The following is a 25,252-nucleotide window of genomic DNA, read 5'->3' as shown; positions in this document are numbered from 1 at the left end:
ACTCGTGAGTCAGGGAGAAGTGGAGGTGGTGCTGGCCTTGGGGTGAGGAAGGTTGTGGTAGTGGCAGATGTGGAGGCAGAGTGAGCTGTGGGTGAGCCTGGCTCCAGACCAGCAGCAGGAGCCATGCCTGGCATGGGTTGGTCACTTGTGTGCATTCACACCAATTTCAGCAAAGAATTTTAGTACAAGAGTTCCCCCTTCTCTGTACCTCATGGGATTGGCTTTCCCAAGGTTTGGGGCCAGCATGTGCTGCTGGGATGGGAGAACTTGCAAATCTGCAATGGGCATTTGGAACAAAGCAAGAGAAGAGCAGACCCAGAGCCACCTGGCCCTGTGGCACCAGAGCTGAGCTGCAGCCCTGCACAGCCCCTGGGCAGCCAGACCCTCCTGGGCAGCCTGGCCTTTGGCAAGCACATCAAGGGATTTGAGTGGGAGGGGATGAGCAGCATCCCGGGGAGGAGCAGCCTGGGTGGAGTCTGGAGGAGGGTGCAGGTGTCTTTCACTTTCCTTGGCTCCTCCTGTGAGCCAAGAGGCAGCACCTGGTCCTTCCAGGGAGCCTCCTGCTGTTCCTTCCTGCCTGGCAGAGCAGGTGGGACAGCTCTGCCTGTGCCAGGTGTGTGCTTGGTGGTTATCCCTGCAGGCTCTGCCCCATTCCTTTCCCCTGGGAAGGATCAAACTGCTGCTGCAGCTCTGTCATCCAAATGCCTCTGAGTGGGGAAGAGCCTGGGGACCTGTTTTACAAGGGTCAAACAGATGTAAATAGCTTTTCTACAAAGATTTCTGCTCCATTTCCCCCATCCCAAATGCTCTAACAGCCCCTGAGGAGGTTTCTCTTTGCTTTGGTTACTGTACCCCGCTGAGTACTCAGCCCACACAGCCAGTTTTGGGCTCTCCAAGGTTTCTTGAAGAAAGCAGCCAAATGTTTGTTTTGTGGACACCCTTATAACGCATATGGATTTTCCAAGGAGCAGCCAAAGGCAGGGGGGAGGGAGGAACCAAGAGGAACTCTTCATCTGGGTTGACTCATGCATCTTGCTTCAGCTGGGTTTATTATTCATGTACCCATTACTGCCTGGGGCCTGCTTAGCTCCGTGCTCAAGAAAAGGTTTTTTATTTTTTTCTGCTTAAACCACATCACTGAAGTGCTGCTGAGCACTTGTTTGCTGTTGCCATAAGTGCCTTCACTCCAAAGCTCTGGGACAAGGCAGGAGATAACTAACTTCTTCCTCTTTTTCTGTAGACAAGGGTTTTGTTCCTGGACAGCCCTACACCACCCAGCCTGAGGAAGGAAAACTGTCATGCCAAGTTAAATGGCATGCAAATATGATGGTCTCATTTGTGTGTTTTTGTAACAACAGCTGCAAGCAAAGGGTAAGACAGGGAGGTTGAATTTTGCCTGCAAGTCCCATTGTCCATTGGTTGCATGAAGGATGATTAAAGGCAAAACTAATTGTTTGAAATTGAGAATTTCCCGTGGAATGGCAGCTCTGGTTTCTAGTGGTAGTCTTTTCTGTAAGTGTGCTCATTTGTCCCTCTGTAGCCCCCAGACCCACCTTCTCTGGAGGTCCATGGTGCCAGGGACAGCAGTGCTGTCCAAGGAGGTGCTGCCATTAAGGCAGACTTGCCATGCCTACTAAAGAAAATCACCAGAACCACTACCTGGGCATTAGTTTTAGTGTTGCAAGTTCCTGTGGAAGCAAAATCCAGTGATAATGTGCCAGTCCTGGGAGAAGTGAACCCTCAAAGATGATGTTCTTAGGGAGGGTGGGCAAGGGGAGAAAGGATTTTTTTTTTTTAGGCTTCAGGGAAGCAGTGACATCTGATCTGCTGTTGGGAAGCTCAACTATTAGAATTATATTTTTTGGCCTGGGAATTCCTGTCATAGTGAAAGCTTCCAGTTGCAGAAATTATGGTGAATGAAGAAGGATGAAACTCTCAGCTGCAGCTGGGTGAAATGGCAGCACATGGTGAGCTCTCCCAAACCTTGAGCTGTTATTGTGGACCTCAACAGAAGAGTGTGAAAAAATAATGAGGACAGTGAACTCAATCCCAGCTTCAGCTCCAGGCAGAGAAAAGAGCACTTTCCTTAACCACTGGCTTGTTTGGTAGCCACTGGCAAATCTCTCAATTTTCTGGGATTTTCAGTACCCTTGCTGATAAAAACCAGACACTGCTCCAGGTCAGCCTCTTCATGCTGTGGGAAAAGTTGTTCAGTTGGTGTAAAGCCCCTGGGAATTGATGGCCAGATACCCAAATGCCACATCTTTGTGTGCCCTGATGGAAGGGCAGCACCAGGGGCTCTGGGTGCAGTCTGGTGGGAAGTTGAGCAGGCAGCACCTCCCCAGCCAGATGTTACTGTGGCAGGGGTGACTTAATTCCCAAAGCAAGTCCTAAACCAGAAGGAAGACTGTGATAAAACCATGATTTGGGGGGTGTGAGATCCTGGGAGCAGCCTGCTGATAAAGACAAACTGCCTGTTTTCTTGCCACTGAAATCCTTATCCCCTGCTTGCTGAGTGTGCCCTGTTGTCTACAACACAAATGACCCAGTTTGAATGGATTGCTTAAATCTTTGAGCTATGCTGATGAAACACTTAAAAAAAAAAATCTTATACCGTGCAAAACATCTTTTAATTTAGGTTCACTTAATTTGTGGAGTGCTGGGGTTAAAAGTGAAAAGTAAAAATTAAACTCATGATAGAAAAGCAAAGTTCACGGATATCATGAAGTTATTCAAGCATCTTGAGAGTTCTTTATCCAGGGCAGAGTTTCCCCACATCACTTTGTTTGTTGCAAGTTTTTTTGTGCTTTTGAGAGCTGTCTTTAGTCTTAGCTTATTAATCCTGTGTGGTGCAGTGGTGCCGCTGGCGTGAGGAGCTCTCGGTCTAATTTGAAACAAGATGTGACAAGGGAACACAACCCAGAGTGGGAGGCAGAGGGTGTAATGAGATCCCAGGTTTGATAGCCTCTGTGTTGCTCAACATGATGTGCTTGGGCACCTTGTTTGCAAACTTGGGTCCCTTTTATAAGTTTTGGGGGAAATATCAACCCAAAGGTTGAGCTCAATATGTGGAGAGTAAGTGTTGGTTCCAGCTGTGCCTGAACTATTGATTTTTAACTTCCAAAACATTCTCACAGGAGATTGATGAGGTAGTAATTCTGGAGATGGATTATCCCAGTAGAGGTGTTGGGTTTTTTTTTTTTTTTTTTTTTTTTTTTTTTTTTTTACACAAAGGGTTCAGTGGTACTGCCTGTGGAGAAAAGTTACAAAAAAAAAAAAAAAAAACCCAAAAAACTTCAGAGAATGCTGGTGCTGTCAAAGCAGTAACACCACATGATACAAAACTGAGCAAGAACAGCCAAAGTAGGGAACTACAGCTCTGGGGAAATTTAAAGGTGAGAAGGGCAATGCACTGGTTTTAATGGGAACATGGGGAGTTATTAAAGGAAGGATGAGGGATCAGCAAGGATGGAGCTCATCAGCTGCCTTTAAAATGTAGGATGTGGGAAAACTGGGAGAAATGTGCTGGCACCTATCCCAGGCTCCTCTGATTTATTTTTAAATGAGGAATCTATCATTGTGAGATGTAAAGACATACAGCAGCTGTTCTCTGTGCAGGGATGTGAAAGTCCTTGGACATCCTGGGAGCCAAGTGAAAGTGAATCTTCCCTCTTTCACTTCCTATTCCTCCAGAGTGAAAGTTGATCGGCCTCTCCCTGCCAAAAGTGAAGTGCCAAGTGTTTCCCCTTGATTTATTCCTTCTATGATTAGTTTCCCTCTGCCCTTGCAACTTAATCTGGTTCAAAATGTCTGCAATTACCCTGGTACTGGGGATTTGGCACTGGGATTTGGTGACTCATCTAGTTCCTCAGCCAAAGGACCTTGTTAGCTTGGCCTGTGTTAATCTGGGAGCAGGGATGGCTTTGGGAGCTGGGCTGCCCTGTTACATGAGTTTCTTTGAGCTTCTTCAACTCACAAAGCATCTAAAGGCAGAAGTCAAGCTGCAGGGGGAGGAGGAGGAGTAAAGGATCCTGTGTTAGAGGAACTGGCACAGGGGGGTGTGATGGGCTTTGGGGTCAGATCTGAGTATTTCCTCCCAACTTTGGTGCAAGGGTGAGGCTGGAGGCCAGAAAAAAGCAAAGTGTGTGGTTGTTGGTGCCTACAGAGAAAACAGAATTTGTGGGGGGAAGAGACCATTGCTGGCCCTGCCTTGGCTCCCAAGTGCTGGTCCATCAGCAGCTCCTGTGGATGTCAGGGTTCAGCCCTCCCAGGCACCAGGCAAAGGGATTATTTCTACCACACATAAAAAGATTGCAGAGTTTGGCATCTGCTTTGAGGTTCTTGCTGCCAGGCTTAGTAAAGAGGCTTAGGAGTGCTCAAACCAGAGAAATAAATCTGCTGCACCTCTTATCAAAAATAATGGATGGTAGGCTTCAAAGGAAGAGGAAGAATCTTTGTTTTGTAGCCTACTTATGTGTCCGGCCTGATTCTTACCCTTTGCACCAGTGCAAGACTCAGTGTGGAAAATAAACAGAGCTGCTATGTCTAGGAATAGATTTGGTGAGTGGGTGGGACACTTTGGGTGCTGGGGAGGCTCTTCAAAAGGAAAGGCTGTCTCCACCTGGGCTGCTGCAGCTTGCCAGGATTGCACACTGCTGCCCCAGGGGGATTTTTATGGAGCAATCGTGGTAATTAGCAAGCACAAGTTTTTCCACGTACCAAACATTGTCGAGGGCAGTAATTCAGCCCTGTTATTGCAGTGAGTGCTGGGCAGGAGTGTCTTGGGAATTTGTTGTATCCCAAGTGGGGGGAGCCCATCAAAGTGTCCTTGAGTTGCTGATGTTGGCTTGCCACCCTGAAACAAAGGGCTGATGAAATAGTATTAGCCAAGCTGGTCGCTAATGAGGGCAAAAGAACATCTGGAGTCAGGTTTTGTTTATAGCTCTTTGTTTTGTCATTGTTAGGGAGACAGAAGAGGAAGTGTCACTCACAGTGTAAATCATGACATCCAAACAAAGGGCTGACATCTGGGTGTGATTTTGGATTTCATGTCCTTGGAATCTCGTGAGGTTTAAAGCCCAAAATTTTGGCCTAAGATGTTGGCAATCCACCCTGTGTTCAAAAGATTAATGTCACTTCAGGACAGGGACAAAGAGGAAGTCCAGAACTCTAGAGCAGAGCTGGCATGTGCTGAGACCTGAAAATGCTCACTTCAACTTTCAGAGCTGGCCCCAGCTTGGAATAACTTGGAATAACTCAGTACCTGGGTCCAAGGTTGGCTGTGGATATTGAGGGGAACAAACAGGGCAAGCACAAAGTAAATCTTCCTGTGATAAAGTTTCATGTGGTTCTGAGACTTGTCAGCCAGAGGCTGCTTCTCCATCATCATGTTTAATAGCCACTGATGGACCTGTCCATGAATTTGTTTAATTGACTTTTGACTCTCTTGATGTGTTTGGCATCCACAACATCCCGGGGCAATGAGTTCCACAATGCAATTACATCTTATGGGGAGGGGAAAAAAAACAACTTCCCTTTGTTTGCTTAAACATACTATATGATAATTTGTTTAGTTTCCATTATTTCTGTGCTGTGAGTAATCCTGAACAGCAGCTATTCTATTTTCTGTGGGTTCCTCCTGATTTTGTGGACTGTTGTGATCATATTCCCTCTATGGCCTGTTTTCCACTGTGGGAGTGACTGTGAGTTTATACAAAAGCCCTTCCCTTTTCTGCTCCTCTCTGTGGCCAGGAGAGGTGTTCTCTGTGCCCTGTGTGTACCTCTCTAAATCCCTGTGATGATGATGATGAGGAAGGCCAAAGTGCCACAACTGTGCAGCTGGGCAAACCCAGCAATCATAAGGCACCATGACAGAAATAATTTGTTTTATCCTCTCCATGTTTCCTAACAGTTCCTATCAGGTGCTAAACCTTCCTGATTGCTCCTTGGCAATGATGTGACATTTATTTGTGACCTTAGCCACACAACTCCTCAATACACCCCTGACAGTGATGGGTACTGTGAAGCTGTAATGTGCAGGTAGAGCACAGCAAGCTTTTCTCCTCTCTCCATTTTTCAACACTGAAATCTGTCTGCCAGCTTCTTGTCCAGCCACTGTGACCTGTGGTTTTCTCTCAGTTGACTCAAAGCTTTGAACTCTCTCAAATCATTCAATTTGTCCCTTTGCTAATTGCCTCTTCATAGTCATTTACAAAAAGCAGAGAGCTGCAGAGATGCCTGTGGGGTCTCACCTCCATTGGGAGAGCTGACCTCTTATTACTGCTTCCATTTTTAACCATTTTTAACTCAAAGAAACTCTTCCTTTACTTGATGGCACCTTACATTCTCGTGGCTGGTTCATTAGAAAGAGAAGGTCATTGTGTCAAGCAGTGCCTTCACTTACCCACACTTTAGGGGACTCAGAGGGACTGATGAGGCAGGACTTGCCTCCCAGAAACCTGTGATGAGTCTTCCCCAGTCTGCCACTTCTCTCTGTGTGCTTTCTTACTCTGTTTATATGAGCTTTCCTCCCTTTCCCCCAAAGTGCACTCTGGAGCCTGAGCTGGGCAATTGCACATTTGAGCACCTTCAGTGCTGCTGAGGGGGGAGGGATTTAATCCCTGGCTGTGGCTCTGTGTTATCAGGATTTATCAGCTTATTGTGAATAAGTTAATTTAGCTTTTCTACTCTGCTGTTATCTTCCTTGGAGGCTCCCTTAGCCCTGTGATCAAGGACTCTTCAGTGTGTTTTGTTATTAGTGCTGTGGCTTGGAAAATTCTTCTCAGTCTTTGGAGTATTTTGGCACAGTTGCAGACTTTAGATTTTAGTCTTGGTTTTTACATTCTTGCTATTTGGACAGTGCTTCTCCTTAGTCTCATTTTACTGTTAATTGTCTCACTTTAAGCACACTAGCTTTTATTCGGATTTTTTTTTCTCCCTAAAGCAATGCACGTTTACTATAATGACTTCTTCAAATGGTCTGCCCACCTCCTGGGTGTGTTTTTCCTTAAGGGCTTTTCCTTTTTAATTTTCTTTGAACAAGTGCCTGTGTGTTTAGGCAGTACCCTCCTCAAGCTAAACTTACAGTAGCAGGTTTCCAAGGCTGCCCTCGAGATTTGTCAGTTTTAAGGTGCAAAGAGCCCTTGGCCATGGGTGTGAAATCAAATCTGCTGGTTCCTGGGTGCTGCTCAGGATGTGCTGAAGAGGCTTTTGTGTCAGAGGTCACAAATTACTGCTGGAGGGAGCAGTAACTTTCCATTTTCAATGTAAACATGTTCCCTCCTGTCAGTGTGTGCAGGGAGAGGGACACCTCCTGTTTGTGTTTGTCTCTGCTTGTATCCACACAGCCTGGCTCATCTCCCTCAAGGTTTTGCTGTTGTTGGCCTGTTGTGGGTGAGTGGAGGATGGAACAGCTCTAACACTGTAATATCAGTTCATGGGGCTGCAATCCTGACAGATTCAACTATTTGTTGATACAGTTATCTCGGCTGAGCTCTGTGGTAAGCTCTCCTTTGATGCTCAGCTCCTCCACCTGCACACCCTGCTCTCATTCCTGCTGGATTTGTACCCACTCATTACCATGTTCTGCTGCTTATCTTCCCCCCACCAGGTTTCTGAGGTGCTGGTTATGTTAATAGCCCCATCTGAAACCAGGGCACTGCTGTTCATTCACCTGGCCTTTCAGATTTCTCTGGATGGAGATGCACACGTGGTGTCCTGCCCTGTTCCCTCTCTGCAGCCCTGACAGAGCTGTCAGCCTGCTGTTCCCCCCCGACTGTTTTTGGCTTCTCTCCTATGCTTTTCTTCAAGGATACTAAATTTTCATGACTCCTCCACTGGAGACTGCATTTTCCCAAGCCACATGTCTTGTCAAACTGTTGGCTTTCCCGCAATATTTGGTTTAAAAGACCTTCTTTATGTGCCAGTAGCCTTGGTCTGTTTTCATTTGGATTTAATATTTGTATCTTTACTGTACAAGTCCTACCTATTCAAGCCTGTCCTCAGGGTACTACACTCTGCACCTTGGGGTGACCCTGAATTTCATGATAAGGCACTTGGGGAAGCATTTCTGAGCATTTTATTGAGTTGGTCCTGGCCTCAAGCTGAATCTTGCCATCAAGATTGTTCTCTCCATCCTTCCTTGGTGGTGACCCTGCAGACCTCACCAGGAGTTGTTCCCCAGCTCAGAGAAGGGAGAGGTGAGGGATCACATCATCAGCATTCAGCACACAGCTGATGTTTTGTTGTTGTTCCCATTGCACTGAGCAGGATGTTTGGAAAAGGCCTTTGGATGCCCACTAAAGACAGTCAATTATTCCCTTGGACAGTGCCATAATCACGTGTAAATACTTACTTGTTTCTTTTTACACAATTTTGCACCTTTTCAGGGGTGTTGAATTTTGAGGGGTCCCCAAATCTCCAATGAGAAGCTGCAGGGTTGTCTTCCATCCCTGAGCAGAACTTCACTGTTAGTCCTGTTGCTCAGTGGAAGGTGAATTCATGCCCTGTTACTTAGGGACTCAAAATCCTCTCCATTACATTCTTGACACAAATTCATGATCCCTTGTGTAGAGTGTGCTGTCATTTCTGGGTAATTCCACTAAATCACATAGTATAAGCATCCCACACAAAGCTGAAACATTGCCCCATGGAATGAGAAATGTTTGTTTTTGTGTTTGTCTGGGATGTTGCAGTGATTTGCAGTTGCTGTTGCAGTGATTTGCATCATTTAAGTGAGGTATTTTGGGTTTATGTGAAATGTGGAATATAGAAAAGCTCAAGAATGAAGCAAAACCTCTTATTTTGACTGAAAAAAAAATTGACTCAAGTCTTTAGGTTTCTCTGGTTATTTTTTGTTCTGGAGCTGATAATGAACAGAAAGTGAATCTTAGCACCCCTATAACCATGGTGCAGTGTATATATGTTTGCTCAGGAGAAAATACTAGAACAGAGGTTGCCCAGGCTTTTTAGTAAGTATGAGAGACTTATTATTTGTTTGTTATTCATTAAATCTCCAGCCTGAAGATATGCTAATTATCTTAGATGTCAGTCTAATCTGCAAGAGGGCATCTTCAAAAGCATGTGGGAAAAGGGCACAAGAATATGGTATTTTTTATTCATTATTCGATGCCATACCTTGAAAACAAATAATAAATTACATTTAACTCTTTGTTTTTGTAAACCTGGGGATGGTTGTAGTGCTTGGGGTGGGTTTTAAAGCTGCAGCCAGAGGATTCTTTAGAATTAGTTCTTGTTTTGCTCAGAGCAGTGATTTTTTTTTCTTTTCTTTTCTTTTTTTTTTTTTTTTTTTTGAACCTCCTCTTTCAGCTTGTTGCTTTTTTTGGTGCTGCCCAGGGAAGGTGCAATTCCTTAAAAGATAACCCACCCAAACTTCAGTAACTGTATTATTACACAACTGATGGAAACTGCTTTTCTTTCTTGCTGCTCATGGACATAGAACTGCTGCCCAGAGATTCCCAGACCATATTTTGGAGCAGAAAGCCACTGGTTAAATGGTCTTGGCATAACATTCAGGCTAGACTGAAAATGTGTGGGTGACAGGGGTGCCCTGGGCAGACCAGGCACCGTTAAATGGTCACCCCTCGTTTCCAGCCTGGCATCACCTTTGGATCCTGTTATTCCTCTGCCAGACAGGGGAGCCCATTAGCTGTGATAGGCCAATCAAACAGCTCCTAATTGATCTAGTGATGTGGTTACTGGTGATGACAAGCAGATGAACTTGATGACCCAGGAGGTCCTTTCCACTTGTGTGCTCCAGAGTGAATCACAGGTGTTTCTGTCCTGCACCTTTGGAAACAGGATGCTCTGTGGCACCTCCAGCTGTGCTTGGCAAGGCAAAGTGTGTCCCTGAAGTCAGCACTCCAGCCAACAGCACATGGACACAGGGTGGACACAAGACAGAAATAGCATTTGGGCCCTGAGTGGTGTTTGTCTAATCCTGAGCCAGGAGGACAGAGCTGGGCAGGCAGTAACTCAGCCAAGGATGAACCTCTGCAGTGAAGGCAGCTGGAGGGTAGGACAGGCAGCAGCAGGGATCAGGTGAACATGCAGCACATTTAGAAAAGAAAAGGGTTCTGCAAACATGGGAGGCATATCTTGCTACAAGCAAGGACTGAAGGAAATGAAGAGGGAATTCCTGAGGCAGCAGCAGGAATCTGCTCCCCAGCCCCAGGGCTGTCATGAGCTCACTGCTGCAAAGGGGAGGTCTCTTTTTAATTTTTTTTTTTTTTTAATTTTTTATTCATGCTGTATGTGCAGTGTGCTCCCATTTGCACAGATGTGCTCATGTGCAACAGCTGGTGTGTGGCATATTCAGCTCCCTAAAAAAGCTACAGATACAAGCATTATGCAAATTTCCTCAATCCTATTCAGAAGGCTCTGTTCCTGCAGCTGAGATGTTGGATTATGGCTTTATTTTCAGTTGGGAAGCAAAGAGTAAATGCAATGCAATCCCTGGAAGAGATCACAGACTGGAAGATTGCAATGGTCCACCAGGAAAGACTGTTTTGTGGTTCTTGTAGCATTATGGAATATGTTCAGCCAGAACATGAGATGTTTTAGGCCAAAGTGAATATCAAATGAGGCTGAGCACCCCTGCTGCCCACTTGAAATTTTATTGGTTTGACCCTTCTTCCAGGCTCTAACTGGTGATGAAAAGGGCTGGACCATGATCTAGATGTTCCTTTAAAAAATTGAAATAGCACTGATCCAGGTCTTTCCTGCCCTTGTTTCAGACCTGGGATGCTGTTGCCTGCCATGTGTCACTCCTGGTTGCCAGTTCCCAAGTCAGCCAGTGCTGGTGACCAGTTTGTTCCCACTGGTCATCAGTCACTTGTTAGTTATTTCCACCATTATCCTGGTGATTCAGCTGCAATGGAAAATGGAATGTTTATTGGGTTGGATATGGGTGCACAGGCTACTGTGCTGTGGGAAATAGTTTTCAAATGCAGGCAAAAAGCCAGAGGCAGTTAAATGTAACAGGGTAAAACTTGGGACTTCCCAGGGTGAGCACATTCCTGCTCAGGGATAAGAGCTCTGTGTCACAAGTGTGGTGTTTGTGTGAGGGGGAGCTGCCCTGGCTGGAATCTGTCATGGTGTCCCTGTGCTGCTGCCAGAAAGGGCCTGGCAAACACTCCCTGCTGAGCACAGGGGTGATTGGCTCAGTAGTGAGTGTACCAGCTGAAAATCAGGCACAAACCTGCAGCAATTTGGTGGCTGCAAATATTTCCTCTGGAGTGTTCAACAGCAGCCCAGGGCAGCAGATTCCAGATTCATGTTTGCATGAAAATTAGGGTTTTTTTGTGTGAATGAGGACTGAATGGAGATGCTTTAAGTGTATTAAGTGGATCCCCAAAATACTGATGCATTTCTGGTGGTTTCTCTCTGGCAGCATCAAGGGCTGTGCCATTATCTTTGATAAGGCTGAACTATTCCTTCAGCAGCCAGAGTGATGCTATTGAATGTACTGATGCTGTTTGGCAAAATGCCTCCCATCCACAAAAAAATGTTTAAACCTTTTCACATATTGTGTGAAGGAACAATTGCCCTGTTTCCCAGGTACTGCTGCATCACCAGCACACTGGAGAAAGGCTGTACAGTGACTAAAAAATGATAATTTTGGGTGCCTTGAACAGATTCTGCAGTTTTTGAATTAAGAACAGGATGTGTGCACCAAATGAAAATGTTTGTTCTATGGTCTCCCTAAATTTGGGGGATATGGAAGGAGACACAGATCATCATAGAATGATTAGGATTGGAAAGGACTTTAAATATAATTATAATCCAGTTTCAATCCCTTCTATGGACAAAGACACTTTCCACTATCCCAGGTTGCTCCAAGCCCCTTCCTGGCCTTGGACACTTCCAGGGATGGGGCAGCCACAGCTTCTCTGGGCACCCTGTGCCTTGCCACTCCTATAGTGAAGTTTCTTCCTAATATCTAACAGACACCTCAAGTAATGACACTGCTTTTCTGTCACATATAGGTCCTGCAATGCCTTATTCTCAGGGCAAGGAAATTTGGGGTCTCCTCCTGCTGTGGGCTCTTCTGGAGGAGCAGCTGGAGCTTTGGGGGATGCCATGGGTGGCTCAGGGCACCTGCCAGGGGCTGGCTGTGGGATGGGGCAGAGATCAGAGTTTCACAGAGCAATTAGGAGAGCGGGGCGTGGTGATACTTGAACCTGAGAGCAGCCACCACCCACACCGGGCCTGTTTTTGGCCTCCTGCTGTCACTGCAGCCATGGCTACTGGCACTTAGGCCACCACACCCCTCGGCCAATTCCAGCCCTATGGAGCCCTTGCTGCTGATAAAAGATAAATAATAATTGAGGGGGGACAACACTGTGTTCTTGTGGCTTGCTGTTCAGGTGGGGAGGGTGGGCATGGGGTTGTTGGGGGGCATGGAGGGGCTCACTGATGGGGGCAGGTTGTTGGTACCACTCATGGAGCAGCATCCAGGATGGGGCAGAGCTACACAAGTACAATTCTCTGAGCTCTCCAGGCAATTCCCCTCTACCCACAGGCAAATGATCTCAGGACAGATTTTTTTTCTTCCTCTGTTGAAATTCTGCTGTTTCAGTAGCCTAGTGACACTCATTGTCTTTCATTTCCATGTGTGAGCTGAATCCAGAGTCAGAAAAATGTCTGCTTTGTTCCCAGACAACAGGGCTGTGTCGTTTTTCGTGGTGGCTGCAGCTTTTCAGCCGGTGTGCTGGGCTCTGCTGCTCGCTGTGCTCCCGCCTGGTGCTCAGCAGAGGCTGGAGGATGCCCACAGTGAATCCTGGCAGTTGTGCAACGCTGCACACCAAGTAAAACTCCTTTCTAACCCCTGCAGGCGATCAGTTTGCACCCTGAATGATGAGATTTTGATTGCCCTTATCTAAGCTGCAGGTACTGGAGGGGAGGTGAAGCTCTGGGAAGGGCTGTCACAGCGCTCGTCCTGGTGGCCTTCAGAGGCTCCAAGTGCTCAGCAGCTCCAGGGGATGTCGTGGTGCTTTGCCATGGGAAGTCCTTTCAGTGTGCAGATGTTACTTGCTGAGGCCCTGCAGATCAAACCCCAGCTCCTGCCATCTCCAGCCTGGCCATTCTCAATGAGCACAAACCGCCCAGGAGAGTGTTGACAGCAGGAATGGCAGCTGCTTCCTCAGAGAGCCTGCTGCCTCAATGCTGGATCTCCCTCTGAATGCAGAGACCAGTTCCAGCATCCCCAGCCTCACATGGCATCAGTTGCAGCTTGGGGAGCAGCTTTGCTCTCTCAGCAAGCTCAGTTTCCTAGGGCAGCTTTATTCTTCTGTGACCAAAAGTTGTTGAGCTGCAGGGAAGCTCCTGGCTGGAAGGTGGGTCCTTTCCACAGCCTGGCTGAGACTGAGGGCTGGAATGAGACTGGATTGTGTGCTGAACACTCAGATGCATCTCTCCTCTGGGTTCCTCTGTCTTAAATTTCACATCTAGAAAAAAAGTACATTTTAAAAAATTCAATCCAGCTTTAAGCCAGAGCTGCTTGTACTCCAAATCCTGATTGGAGGGAAGGAGAATTGATAAGTTAATCAGTTTTCAAGGTCAGGAGAGATCAATAGGGCCAGTCAGTGTGGTGTGCTGTGCAAATCAGAACCCAGACACAGCAGTGGTTCCTGAAGCAGACCTGCCTGGAGTTAGCAGAGTTGTTTTGCCTCGTGGGAGGATCTCTCACACTGCAGGGATGAGCTCCAGCATAAGACCAAGGATGAATAGAGTGAATTAGGTGTGACCCAGAGGATAATGCAGCATATTCTGCATCTTAATGTATCCATCTGTGAAATGCAAATAATAATAGGGGAACCCTGTAGGGATTCATTAGTCCTTTGAAGATGGCATGTGTTACATGCTATTATTGTGATCTTCCAAAGTTGGCCTCATCCCTGCCTTTTGGACCTACACCTCTCACTGTTGCTCACTTCCTGATTCATTTCCCCCTCCTCCCTGGCACTGTCAAGCCAAATCAGCAGTGCCAAAGGCCTGTCCAGGCCAGTCAGCCACATGTCATGGTGGCTCATGGCCTGGGAAGGGCTGCAGAGAGGAGGCTCCTGCTCTGGGTCCAGCACGGGGGCTGGACACTGCTGCCATGGTGTGACAGGGACACCCGGGAGCTTTCTGTGCTGGGGGATGCCCAAGGGGCATGTCCATAACCCAAAATGCTTCTTGTGGCTTTCAGATCAGAGTTAAAAAGGTGGGTTTGAGCGGGAAAAGAAACTTGGTGACAGGGAAGGGTGTGACTCATGGGACACTGGGTCCAGAGGAGGTTGCAGCAGATGCTGGACTTGGGGGAAATTCTTAAATTCTCTCAGTGCACAGAGGTCTACAAAGCAATTATTCCAAATTAAGTTTATCCACTTTATCTCATTTTGGTAGAGTAAGTTCACTTGACAGAGGTTGTTTTTTTTTTTTTTTTTTAATATATTTTTTGTGTGTCTTTAATCCTTCAGTAAGGGTTTGCTGTGCTCTGGATGTGTTTCTGAAATGCATTTTACTGAGGCTTCATGGGTGCATAGCATTCACTGTGCACTTGACTCTCAGAAGGGGATGAAATTGGGAAATTTCCATCGTTCCTGTCCTGGCCTCCAGCAATTCCTCCTCCTTGGTGAGCTGCCAGAGCAGGAATAGTGCTCCAGGATGAAGGGATTTAACACCTGCAGCATCTCCAGGGGTGCAGCCAGGAGCTGTGACCAGCCAGCAGCTGGGCTGCACACCCAACACCACTCTGAGGAAAGACTTTTTACATGTCAGGCTGCTGGAGCTCTGCCTTGGGCTCCGGAGACTTTCCTGGCTGAAGGGAAGGGACTGTGGTGACCTGCAGTGACAGTGGGATTGCAGGATGACCAAGCCCTGTTTCCCTGGAGGTCTGGGCAGCAGCAGAGGGCACAAATGGGAGCTCTGGACGTGTGGCTATTGCAGCCCAGAAACTCCAACTCACTTCCATCTTGGGAAGCTTGGGGTTCACTGGCTTCTTGGCTGATCAGCACCTGGATTTTTTGTCTTGGAAGAGCAGGCAAAGCTTTTTTCCAGCATCATAAATCTTGTTCTTGCATGGGATGTGTGGATAGGGAGCCTCCTAAGCTCTGCTGAGGTGGGTGAGACTTGCAGCAAGGTCTAACCCAGGGTGGGTGCATAAATGAATATCTTGGACAGGGAACCATCCTGTGTCTCTGAAATTCTTCTTTTTGAAATGCCTCACTCTGGAGTTATAGAAGGGTTTGAGTTGGGTATTAGGAGGAAATCCTTCTCTGTAAGGGTGGTGAGGCCCTGGCAAAGGGTACCCAGAGAAATTGTGGCTCCCCATCACTGGCAGTGTCCAAGACCAGGCTGGAAGGGGCTTGGAGCACCCTGGTATGGTGGAAGGTGTCCCTGTCCATGGCAAGGGGTTGGAATGAGTTGAGCTTTAAGGTCCCTTCCAACCCAAACCATTTTGTGATTCAATGAACTCCTGAAACTGCTGAAGCTGAGAGCTCTGGATTCAGCTTTGGCTGTGAAGCAAAACACCATTTCCTCTGTGCTTCCTTTGTTAAATATGCCAAAGAGCTCTGGCCCTTCCCTTTTCTCCCTGAGGATCTCTGGGTTGCAGATGGACATAGTGGTCAGCTGCAAAAGAAAGAAGTTTCAGTATTTTATAGAAATTAGGTGTGGAGCACTGGTGCTGATGGGGCTCCTCAGAGGAAGAGAGATGGTGGGAGGTAAAAATTGCATTAATCAGGACAGAAAAGTACATCTGGTGGAAATATAGGCATGTCTGCAGTTTTATGAGGGTTATTGGTGCTGTGAAAGAGACTGACACTGCTGCCAGGGAAAAAGTGGGTGAAACATGGGCTGCAGATCTTCATCAGGGCTTTTTGTTCCACTGTGTGGTGGCTTTGGAGCCTCACCCAAAACACTGCCTGGCTCTGGGGTGAGAATGGGACTGAACAGCTCATGTCCTCAAGCACTTAGGGAACTTCAGAGCTGCTTGGGCTGCAGGCTGGCATTCAAACAGTGAACAGCTACCAAAACACAGATGGTTTAACAGAACCCACAAACCCAACCAAAAAAATCCCCAAGCAAACCCTCCCTCCACTGCCTTAAAAAAAAAAAAAATCCCAAACCAAAACACCCTAAAAAATCCCAAACCAAACACCCCCACTATTGCCATCCCAACCAATTATGCTGCCAGGAAGCTTTTCCCTGGTAAAAATATCCCTAAGTGATGCTAAACCCATTAGGAAGGAGGTGATCCTGCCTGCAAAACAGTGCAATGGCACTAATGGGAAGAAAAACAACTTCCTGAGTGGACAAGGCATCTCAATTATTTTTCTCTGTCTATAGATATATTTCTGTGCAGGCACAGGCTGTGGGGGAATGAAATATGGGAACATTAGAAAAGGGGAGAATGGCCATAGGAAAAGGAGTTCATCACTAATTAGGGGTATGAATCATTTGTCTGCTTCCCTTCCCATTCTCCTTGGGGCCCTGGAGAGGGAAGAGGTGAATGCCCATCGTGGCTGTGTCCTGCCTGCCACACTGCTGGCCCAGCTTTTTGGGTTTTCAGCTGCCTAGGGGTTCCCTAAATTTCATGTTATGCTTCTATTTTCTCCTGCCTCTTCCTAGTTACTCCTTCATGATTATTTTTATCCTGATTCCTGTTTTCATAGCAGAATGTTGTGAAAAATAGACCCAGTGAGATCTGAGATCTGTCCTACCAGGCACAGCCTCATTATATGCTGTTTACTTTTCCAAATTTTTTAACTGAGACATGAACAAAAGATACCTTTGCAATATCTCTTCTTGCCTTCCTCTGCTTTTCTCAGTGGCATTTTGCTCTCCAGCTGTTTGCCACGTATCTGTAAATTAAGAATAGCTAGGTGTTGTGCTAAAAATATATTAATAAAGCATCAGGATCATGTCTCTTCCAGATCCAATCCTATGGGATATAAATTCCTGTGAAAATGAATGAGCTGTCTGGATTCCAGTGCAGGATTGAGACTTCATGCTGTAGAAGGATCAATATGGTGTAAATCGATCAATACAGGCAATCAAGTGAGTCAGACAAGGTTTATGCTTAATACACTCCTGCTGTCATCCCTCATTGTGCTCAGGTTTGTGCAACTCAAAATCCTCCAAACCATATGGCTTTGCTGGGTCCTCTCCATCCTTTCACATTTCATACCATTGCTGGGTTTTTTAGGAGGTTGTAGTTGTGCAGTAGTAATTAAGCTGGAAATAATATTTTTTTTTTCCCCTCTTGAGTTTTGCTACTGAACATGGATCTGTTTTTGGTATTGAGCTGTGTTTGGGCCATTCTGAGCTTCTCCCACACGTTGGTGTGGGTGTAACAGGGGGCTGCAGTGGTGGCCATATGGGAGTGATGGGGTGGTCACAAGGCCAGTGTGGGGTCAGGACCTGTCTCTCCCTCTCCTTTTCCTTGTCACCCTGCACTGCCAGGCTGGGAGCTGCTCTCACCTGGCCAGTCTGACCTGATTTGGCACCTACTCTGCTTCCTTCAGGAACAGGGCAGACAGCCAGCTGTCATAACTCAGGGAATTGTTTCTTTTCTCTGTAGGAATAGAACTTTTGGAAGAAAATAAAATTTTGAGAACAAAACCCTCGATAAAAATGCATTTCCCCTTCCCAAACCCTCCCACCTCACGGCTGACTCACGGGCAGGAACAAAGAGCATCTTTTGGGTTTTTTTGTCCTTCAGATAGATTTCCAAGCTCTAACCACTTTTAAACTACCATACACTTTTTTTTTTTTTTTTTCTTTTTCCTCTTTCTCTTCCAATTCTCCCAAAGATTTACTGACACATGCTCTGTCAGCTTAGTTTTCCTCTCTTCCTGTTGGCCTCCCCTCCAATTCCACGCCCAAATACGCATACAGAAATTATCTCATGATTCAGGACACTACACAGCCCTTCAGATCTGCCATGAACCATCTGCATGACCTTGGGCAGTCTGCTACTGTATTACAGATTCTCCACTGTGAGCCTGCACAGGATTTTAGGTTGAGAAGAAATGTTAGGGGTGGCCACACTCAAATTTGGGCTGTGCTGCCTTGGCTTTGGCTCCAGTTGTGAGCGCGAGCGACTGATCTGAGAAACGTGTGGCAGCAATTTATTACAAGGATTTATACTGAGCTCTGCTGGCCTGTCTGGCCAGGCACATATGTCATGCAGAAGTATGTTTTCTTCCTCAGATGGTGCTGATCTGCCTCTCTGCACAGCCACAGCCTGTGCTCCAGCCCCTCGTTGCTCTGGTTTGCTTGACTGACTCATTTATCCACCCCTTTCAAGCCTTGCAAATGACTTTTCTCTCCAAATTCTTCTCTTTTCACTGGAGACAAGGCACACAGCTTCTTCCCACGTAAATCACATTCCAAAACTTTGATGTCATCTTTATTTTCCTCTCTTGAGACTCCTGAGGAACCCTGCACAGGATGATTACTTTCATCTTATCTCTTCTTTGGGAAAGACCAGAGCAGGGCTGCTTTGCTGGACCCTTTGCCATCAATAACAGCACACCTCAAAGAGCAGCATCTATTATGGTCTGCCAGGTCCCACCTGGGCTGAAGGAAGGTTTTCACTAATAACACTGTTGTTTGGTTTTGGTTTTGTTTTTTCTGAAGACAACAGGGAGAAACTGGGAAAGGATGAGGATTTGGCAGTGTGGTTTTATCATTAACACAGCTGATATGAGAACTGTAGCATCAAACCCAAAGAATTTCAACAAAGCCTCAAACGTGATGTTTTTCAGCGTTTCCTGAGTGTTTACTCTTTAGGTTCATACTGAGGTACTTTAATAAAAGCAGACTGACTTCTAGAGTTTTGAGTGACCTGGCCTTCCTGTTGTCTTTTCCAAGTTATTAAAATAAAACCCTTACAGCTATTTTGTTGAGATGTGAAAGGGTATTTGTGGTGTGGTTGCTGGAGTCCTGCTGTCTTATGAACCACCCTGAGGATGGTGAGAATCCCTCTGGCTGTGTGGGGAATCTGAAGTGATCTATTTATAATTTTCTTACCTTGACAAAATGCAGGGAGTGACTCAAATATGTCCCATCCTTATGGAAATTAATTGTGTTAATGGGATCATTAGAATTTAGAGTAGTGTCAACAAACTGGTTTTTGCAGCTAATGATGGTTCTTGGGGAGGTTATGTCACAAGGAAGGCGGAGAACCTGGTCATCTATATATATGTGATCAGCCCTGAGCCCTTTCTTTGGGTTTCATTGAGCAATGCTCTAGTAGAGTCAACGTAGGCAAACAGCTGCCACCACCCTCACCATGAAAATAGAAGGTGCCTCGGTGGTCCTTGCTCTGGCATTTTTCTGCTTCTTCTCAGGTTAGTAACTTGTGATGTTCTCTGTGCTGGAATCTGGGACTGGCAGAGGACGCAGCCTGGGAGTGCCCATAAAGGCAGAGAGAGAGGATTGAGGAGCCCTTGTATTTTAAAAAGCATGGTGGTGTAGCAGAACACCACCATTTTTATTTTTTCTACATGTATTGGTTTGATATAACATGTCTTGCTAACTACTTTCTTTTTCATGTAGAAGTAGTGAAGTTTATTGGTAGATGAAAACATCTATTTTTAATAGAATTAACAGTTTAAGGAAGAAAAAAAAAAAAAAAAAGCCAAACTCCCATTTGTCTAAGTGTAAGAATACCAATTTCCAACTGGACTGAATTCTTCCATAAAAAGCCCAACTTTGAACAAAAATGTAATACAACTTTTTGTAAATTCAGAGAAATGGTAATGTCTTGTCAACACTTGCTAAGGAAGGCATTTTCACATGGCTGCAGTAATTTGGCTACAATAGATAGACTTCAGCAGGAGTTAGGTTTGCAGCAATGGTCTTTCAATTTCCTGCTGGTTTCTATTGAAAAAGCACTAATGGAAGATTGCTTGACAGTTCCTTGCAATGCCACTGATGATGGATGCAAAGGAGGATGATACATATTATACCAGCTTTAAGTGGCTTAGTAAAAAGAAATAAGTATCAGCTGCTCACCTGCTGACTCATTATTAATTTGATAATTTGTATGAAGCACTGCAAATGGAATGGGCCTTGAAAAGGAATTTGTCATTTTGGACAAACAACAATGGCCTAGCTCTGGTATCCCAATTTTAAGGGATGGTGAAGAATGCCAAAAATATTTATGTGAGTTTGATGCAACTACCATGGCAGGGGTATAAAATAATGAAGAAACAGTTGCTGAACCATCCTTGGAACTTGGATTTTTAAGCCTGAGAAAAGTAACACAGTAAAGAAGGGCACAAAGACACACACACAAAAAAATGGATGTGATTTTGCATTTGAATGACAAAAAGTGCAATGTTCCAGAAAGGACTGGGCATTAGAGAATTTCTATCAGTATGAAATAATGCATTGGATTAGCTTTTATCAAGAGGTATTTGGGTGGATTAGGAAACTGCATCAAGTATTTTAATTAAAAGCTTTTGCTTTAAAATTTCCCTTCAAAGATTTTTGTATGGTTTCATTGTTGGTTTTTCTGTCACAGATGTTGCCAGTCAAGCTTCGATTAAGGCGAGTCCAACCTTTTCTATTCTGATTCTCCCTTTGTTTTGCCAACTTACACTGCTTAATGCATGCTCTGAGCAAAGTCCATTTAGATGCTCTGTATTTAGATATTATAATGCTTTCTCAGTGGTGGAAAAAGCAGTGAACTCTCCATATTTAGAGACAACACTTGGTAATAAGGCAGTGGCTCCAGCTGTCAGTGTGTGTTTGGTGCCTGATGCTGAGATCATATTCAAACAGCTCTGGGCTGGAAATCTCATGAAGTGATGTTAGAAACGGCATGAATTTTATTTTTAATGATATTTTAGAATGTAGCTTCTGATCCAGCAGAAACCCCTGCTTCTGATAATTCCTGAATTTCATAATTAAAAGAATTAAGGCACGTCCTTTGAGTCTCAGAAAATAATTTGATTCAATGACTTAGAAGTCAGTTCCATTCATGTTTTAATCAAGCAAGCTTGTCTCCTTGGTAAAGATCCTTTCGGGAAACACAGTAGCCAAAAATAACTAAACGGTTCATTGCTTCTCCCTGCTCTGCATCTCAGTTACCCAGCAGAAGATGCAATGGGCTGCTGCAACATTGCACAATATTGCTGCTCTGCTTCCTGAGAGGGTTGTGCTTTTCTGTGCTTCTCCTGCACGTGGATCACTCTTCAGTCCCTCTGCCCTGTTCATTCCCCTTGCATCCCTCTGCATTTCCAGGGCTGTGCTTTCTGCTCTTGGCTAACTTCATAACCTGCAGTCTGCTGTAGCGGGTAGCAATTTACAGCTATATGTAAATTAAATGTGTTCCCTAAATATATATTCCTTTCCCCGTGATTAATGGTTCTTGCAATGGGTTTTGAACTTTCCTGTTGCTTTTTTGCCTCAGGAGCCACGAGCAGGGCTCAGGTGCAGCCTGTGCCACGTGTGGTGTGTGTGGCCAGGGATGGGCAAGGAGCTTTGTGTGAGCAAACTGGTGCTGAGAGCCTGCAGCACACCCAGAGAAGATTCGATGTGAGCAAACAGTTCTCAGGATCTTGCTGGGTGCCTGCACTGATTGCCCTCCTCTGTGCTTTTCAGAACGAATGCAGGAAAATTTGGTCACTTCTGCGCAGCGGGAAGTTTTCCTGTCCCACCACCAAGGAGACCTTCAGCAGCCCAAATAACAAAGGAGACCTCAACAAGTGCACGATGTGCCAGAGGCTGCTGTGAGTATCAGCTGGCTGCAGTGGCAGCCCTGCCCACCCACAGCAAGTCCTCTCCTCCCATAGCAGGGAGCCAACTCTCAGGAGGCTCCACGCTATGAAGTTGTTGTCCCTGGCCAGCCAGACCAGTTTGTAGCTCTTCAGCAAACCTGTGAACCCAGTAGCTCTCCCCAGCTCATCACATGGTGGGGACTCACCACAGAGCGTGAGGAACAAAGGTGGAGTGAAGACTTAAACAGATGAATTTCTTGTTTCCATGGATGGTGTTTCTTAGGATGGAGAGAGCTGGGTATTAGGCAGGGAGAAAGGATGGCACAATGCCCCCAGTGCAGAGATGTTGAGCTCCCTGCACATGTGTCAGGGAGCTGAGCCCTGCTGCTGGTCTGTGCTGCTGCCTTGTGCAATGGGGAGGTGGGGTTGGCTTTAATCACCCCCTATTTTAGCTTTGTGTCCGAGCACTGCACGCTGCCCCGTCACTCACACCTGGCTTTCTTGCAGGGAAAGAGACTCAAAAAACAAAGGGAGTGGTGGAGAGGCGGGCAGGAATGTGAACTCCTTGGGAAAGGTGAGGTGAAACATCTCTGCCAAAGGCAGTTTATTGGTGACAGCATCGCGTCTGACCCGCTGCCCAGGGCGCTTCCTCGCCTGCAGCGTGGGAAAGGGCCCAGCCTTGGGAAGAGTGTGAGGCTTTGTGCCATCCACCAGCAAAAAATAAACCAAAACTGCAGGCGGCTCCTCCCAGGCAATCACGGCACCTCCGGTGTGTGCCTGACCCAGAGCCCCGGCTGAGGAGGATGCCTGCCTGTTTATAAGGCATTGGCATCTGGCAAATATTTAATAGCAAGGTTGGCACATGTGAGCTCTGACTAGGGCAGGGTGTGGGAACAGGCCGGATCTAATTGTCCCTTGTTTATCTTGTTGATGCACCTGGCTGGTTTCTTTTACCCATAGCTGTTTTTCTAGATAGCAGGTCTTTATGTGGAAGGAGCTGTCCTTTTTGCCTTGGGTTTTTTATTCTAGATGGGAGCCAAATTGGTTTCCATCAGATAGTGTTGGTTGTGGTGATTGATTTATTTATTTTTTACATCTGGTTAAGCAGGGTAGCTTTCTAGCTCTTGTGTGTCTGGACAAATTAAAGGCTTTGTAAGGCATAGCTGTCCTAAGGGAGATCTTTTTTTTTTTTTTAGACATCTGACTTGCCAAAGTGTGGTCCTGAAGGCAGCAGGACAGTTTTACAGCATCAGGAAGAGACCTACACTGAATTTCTTTGTTAAGCCATAGATTTTCTGTCTGGCTTTTGGCAAGTAATTTTGTAGGCTTGACTTCCCCATCTGCAGAGCTGGGATAAGCTATCAAGCCATCTCCTCTACATGGTGTGAGAGGAAAAATGTATTACAGATCACATAACAGATAAGGTTGTAAGTGCTGCATAAGTGAACCTCAAGACCTCACATGTTCCATGTATTTCTCATGCTCCAGACTTGCCCTGAAAGTTGTAGGAAAGCTCTTCAGAGGAAAGTAAAGGCCAGGCTGAAATGCTTAGGCAGGCTTTGCTACAAAGCCTTTTGTGAAATAGAGTGCTTTGGTTCAATTAACACATAGCATCATGTTAAGTGGAAGGTAAAAACACCCACCTCTTACTCTCATGGTAATAGGAGGTGTTCAGGATTGTATTTTTTTTTTTTTAATGCCTGCAGCTTCATTTTTTTTTCTACTGTGCATGGATTTTAAAATTCTATAAGTTTAGTAGCGCGTTCTCTCATGAGAGATGGGAAAACTGACTTTCTCATTCAAAATTCACTGAAATTGTGGATTTTATACTTGGAGCAGAGTTTAGTTCCTTCGGGCAGGCTCATGCATGTTTTATCTATTAGAAATAGAAACGAGGCTTCCCTGGCTGTGAAAGACAGATCTGCTCATCTAAACACACGGATTTATTTGTTTTATGCTGCATGTTATAGTTTTCCACCGAGTTACACCTCAAGGAAGCAAAACAACCTTTGAGATGTAACTCCTTGGGTGGATAATCCTTTGTAGATTTGTGGGAGATGTGCCTCTCTGCCAGCACATCCATGTCAAGCCCTGCTTTTGGCATTTGCACAGGATGAGTGCCGGGAGTTTCGGGATCTGTTCAAGAGAGGAAAACTCTCCTGCACCAGGGAGAACGACCCTGTCCGAGATGCCTCAGGGAAGCAGCACAGCAATAAGTGCATCATGTGTGCAGAGAAGTTGTGAGTAAAGGAAAGGAGGGTGGGAAACCTCTCCTCCCTGGAGCACCCTGGTATTCACTTTCTCATCTCTCTTCTCTTCCAGCAAAAGGGAGAATGAGCGGAAGCTTTCTAAAAACAGACAAGGAAAAGATAAGGTGAGATTAAAGTATTAGGCAGGTCAATATGGAACTTTATTGGATTTTCACCCAAGACAGAGAAAGGGGAATGCTATTCTGCTCCGTTGCTCTTTCTCCTCTGACTTAATTTTGAGATCCACTTTCCTTACCCTCCTTATTTTTTATTCATGCTCTTGAGTTCCTGAAGTGAACAACTTGTGCCTGAATATTATGGTCTGCCCCGCTGACCTGTGGATCTAGGGACAGGCAAATCCTGACAGAGCAGGAAGCCAGGTGTGCTGTGCTGTCCCAAATTTCAGCTCATGGGTGGAGAGGTCAGTTCTGCTGAGGCTGCTAATTAGGTGGAAAAGAAAAATGTGTGAAAAGCCCTAAATCTGAACTCTGAACAGCTTAAGAGATCATTGTGTTCTGGGAGATGTCAGCCCTGCACTGTCTCCAAGCCTGTGGCTCAATTTCAGCTTTTTTTTCCTTTTTTTTTCTTTTGTTGGAAACTGTTCTCACGGAGCTGTGGTTTTTTTACCATCTCCCTGGCATGCTGCAGCCACCAGGTCGCTGTGCACTGATGCTTTGCTGGCAAAAGCAGCCCAGTAAAGGGGAAAATTGTTGCTTTCCAGCACTTTCCTCTTGATTCCTGCTATGGCAGGGACTGGTGCGGCCCCCTTAAGCTTCAGTCTTGGGGATAATCCTGTTTTAGTGCTTTTTCTAATGACTTTGGCACCAAAAAATAGAAGTCTAAGTGAAATTTGCTGATGGCAAAGCTGGGAGGCAGTATCAGCAGAGGAGCATCAGCAGATCACTCAAGACTAATTGGATAGTGCTGAGGCCTGGAGTAATAGAAACAAGATAAAATGTAATGGCAGTGCAAGATCACACAGTTAGTGATTAACAAGAATTCCTACTCCTTGGCTAGAACTGACAAAGGATAAGAAAGCCCTGCATTTATTAGTGGGTCAGGGATGTGACAGGCCATGAAAAAGGCAAATGCACGACTCGGATGTACTGGGTGAGATTTTTGCAGCAGAGGTCAGGCCTGAACAGGGCTCCAGAAATGCTGGCTCAAAGAGAAAATGTTTGAGAGAGGCTCTTAGGGGAAAGCAGATCTGTCTGCAGAGAATTGGGCTGCTGGGCTGGGCTGGTCCCAGGAACAAGGAGAGCTTTCCTG

General features: G+C 45.9%; 1 protein-coding gene across 1 annotated transcript in view; it reads left to right on the top strand.

The window, feature by feature from the left end:
• Window positions 1-3,278: 3,278 nt before the first annotated feature.
• LOC306809059 (serine protease inhibitor Kazal-type 5-like) overlaps window positions 3,279-25,252 on the top strand; it is a 31,941-nt gene continuing 9,967 nt past the window's right edge. Inside the window, exons 1-5 of the mRNA XM_079320173.1 lie at window positions 3,279-3,395; window positions 21,619-21,746; window positions 22,242-22,308; window positions 23,847-23,974; window positions 24,057-24,108. Coding sequence (XP_079176299.1) covers window positions 21,730-21,746; window positions 22,242-22,308; window positions 23,847-23,974; window positions 24,057-24,108 — 264 coding nt within the window. The 5' untranslated portion in view covers window positions 3,279-3,395; window positions 21,619-21,729. The remainder of the gene's footprint in view (window positions 3,396-21,618; window positions 21,747-22,241; window positions 22,309-23,846; window positions 23,975-24,056; window positions 24,109-25,252) is intronic.

Source organism: Erithacus rubecula (genome assembly GCF_903797595.1).
Source record: "Erithacus rubecula genome assembly, chromosome: 16".
Lineage (NCBI taxonomy): Eukaryota > Metazoa > Chordata > Aves > Passeriformes > Muscicapidae > Erithacus > Erithacus rubecula.
This window is presented reverse-complemented; position numbering and strand designations above follow the sequence as displayed.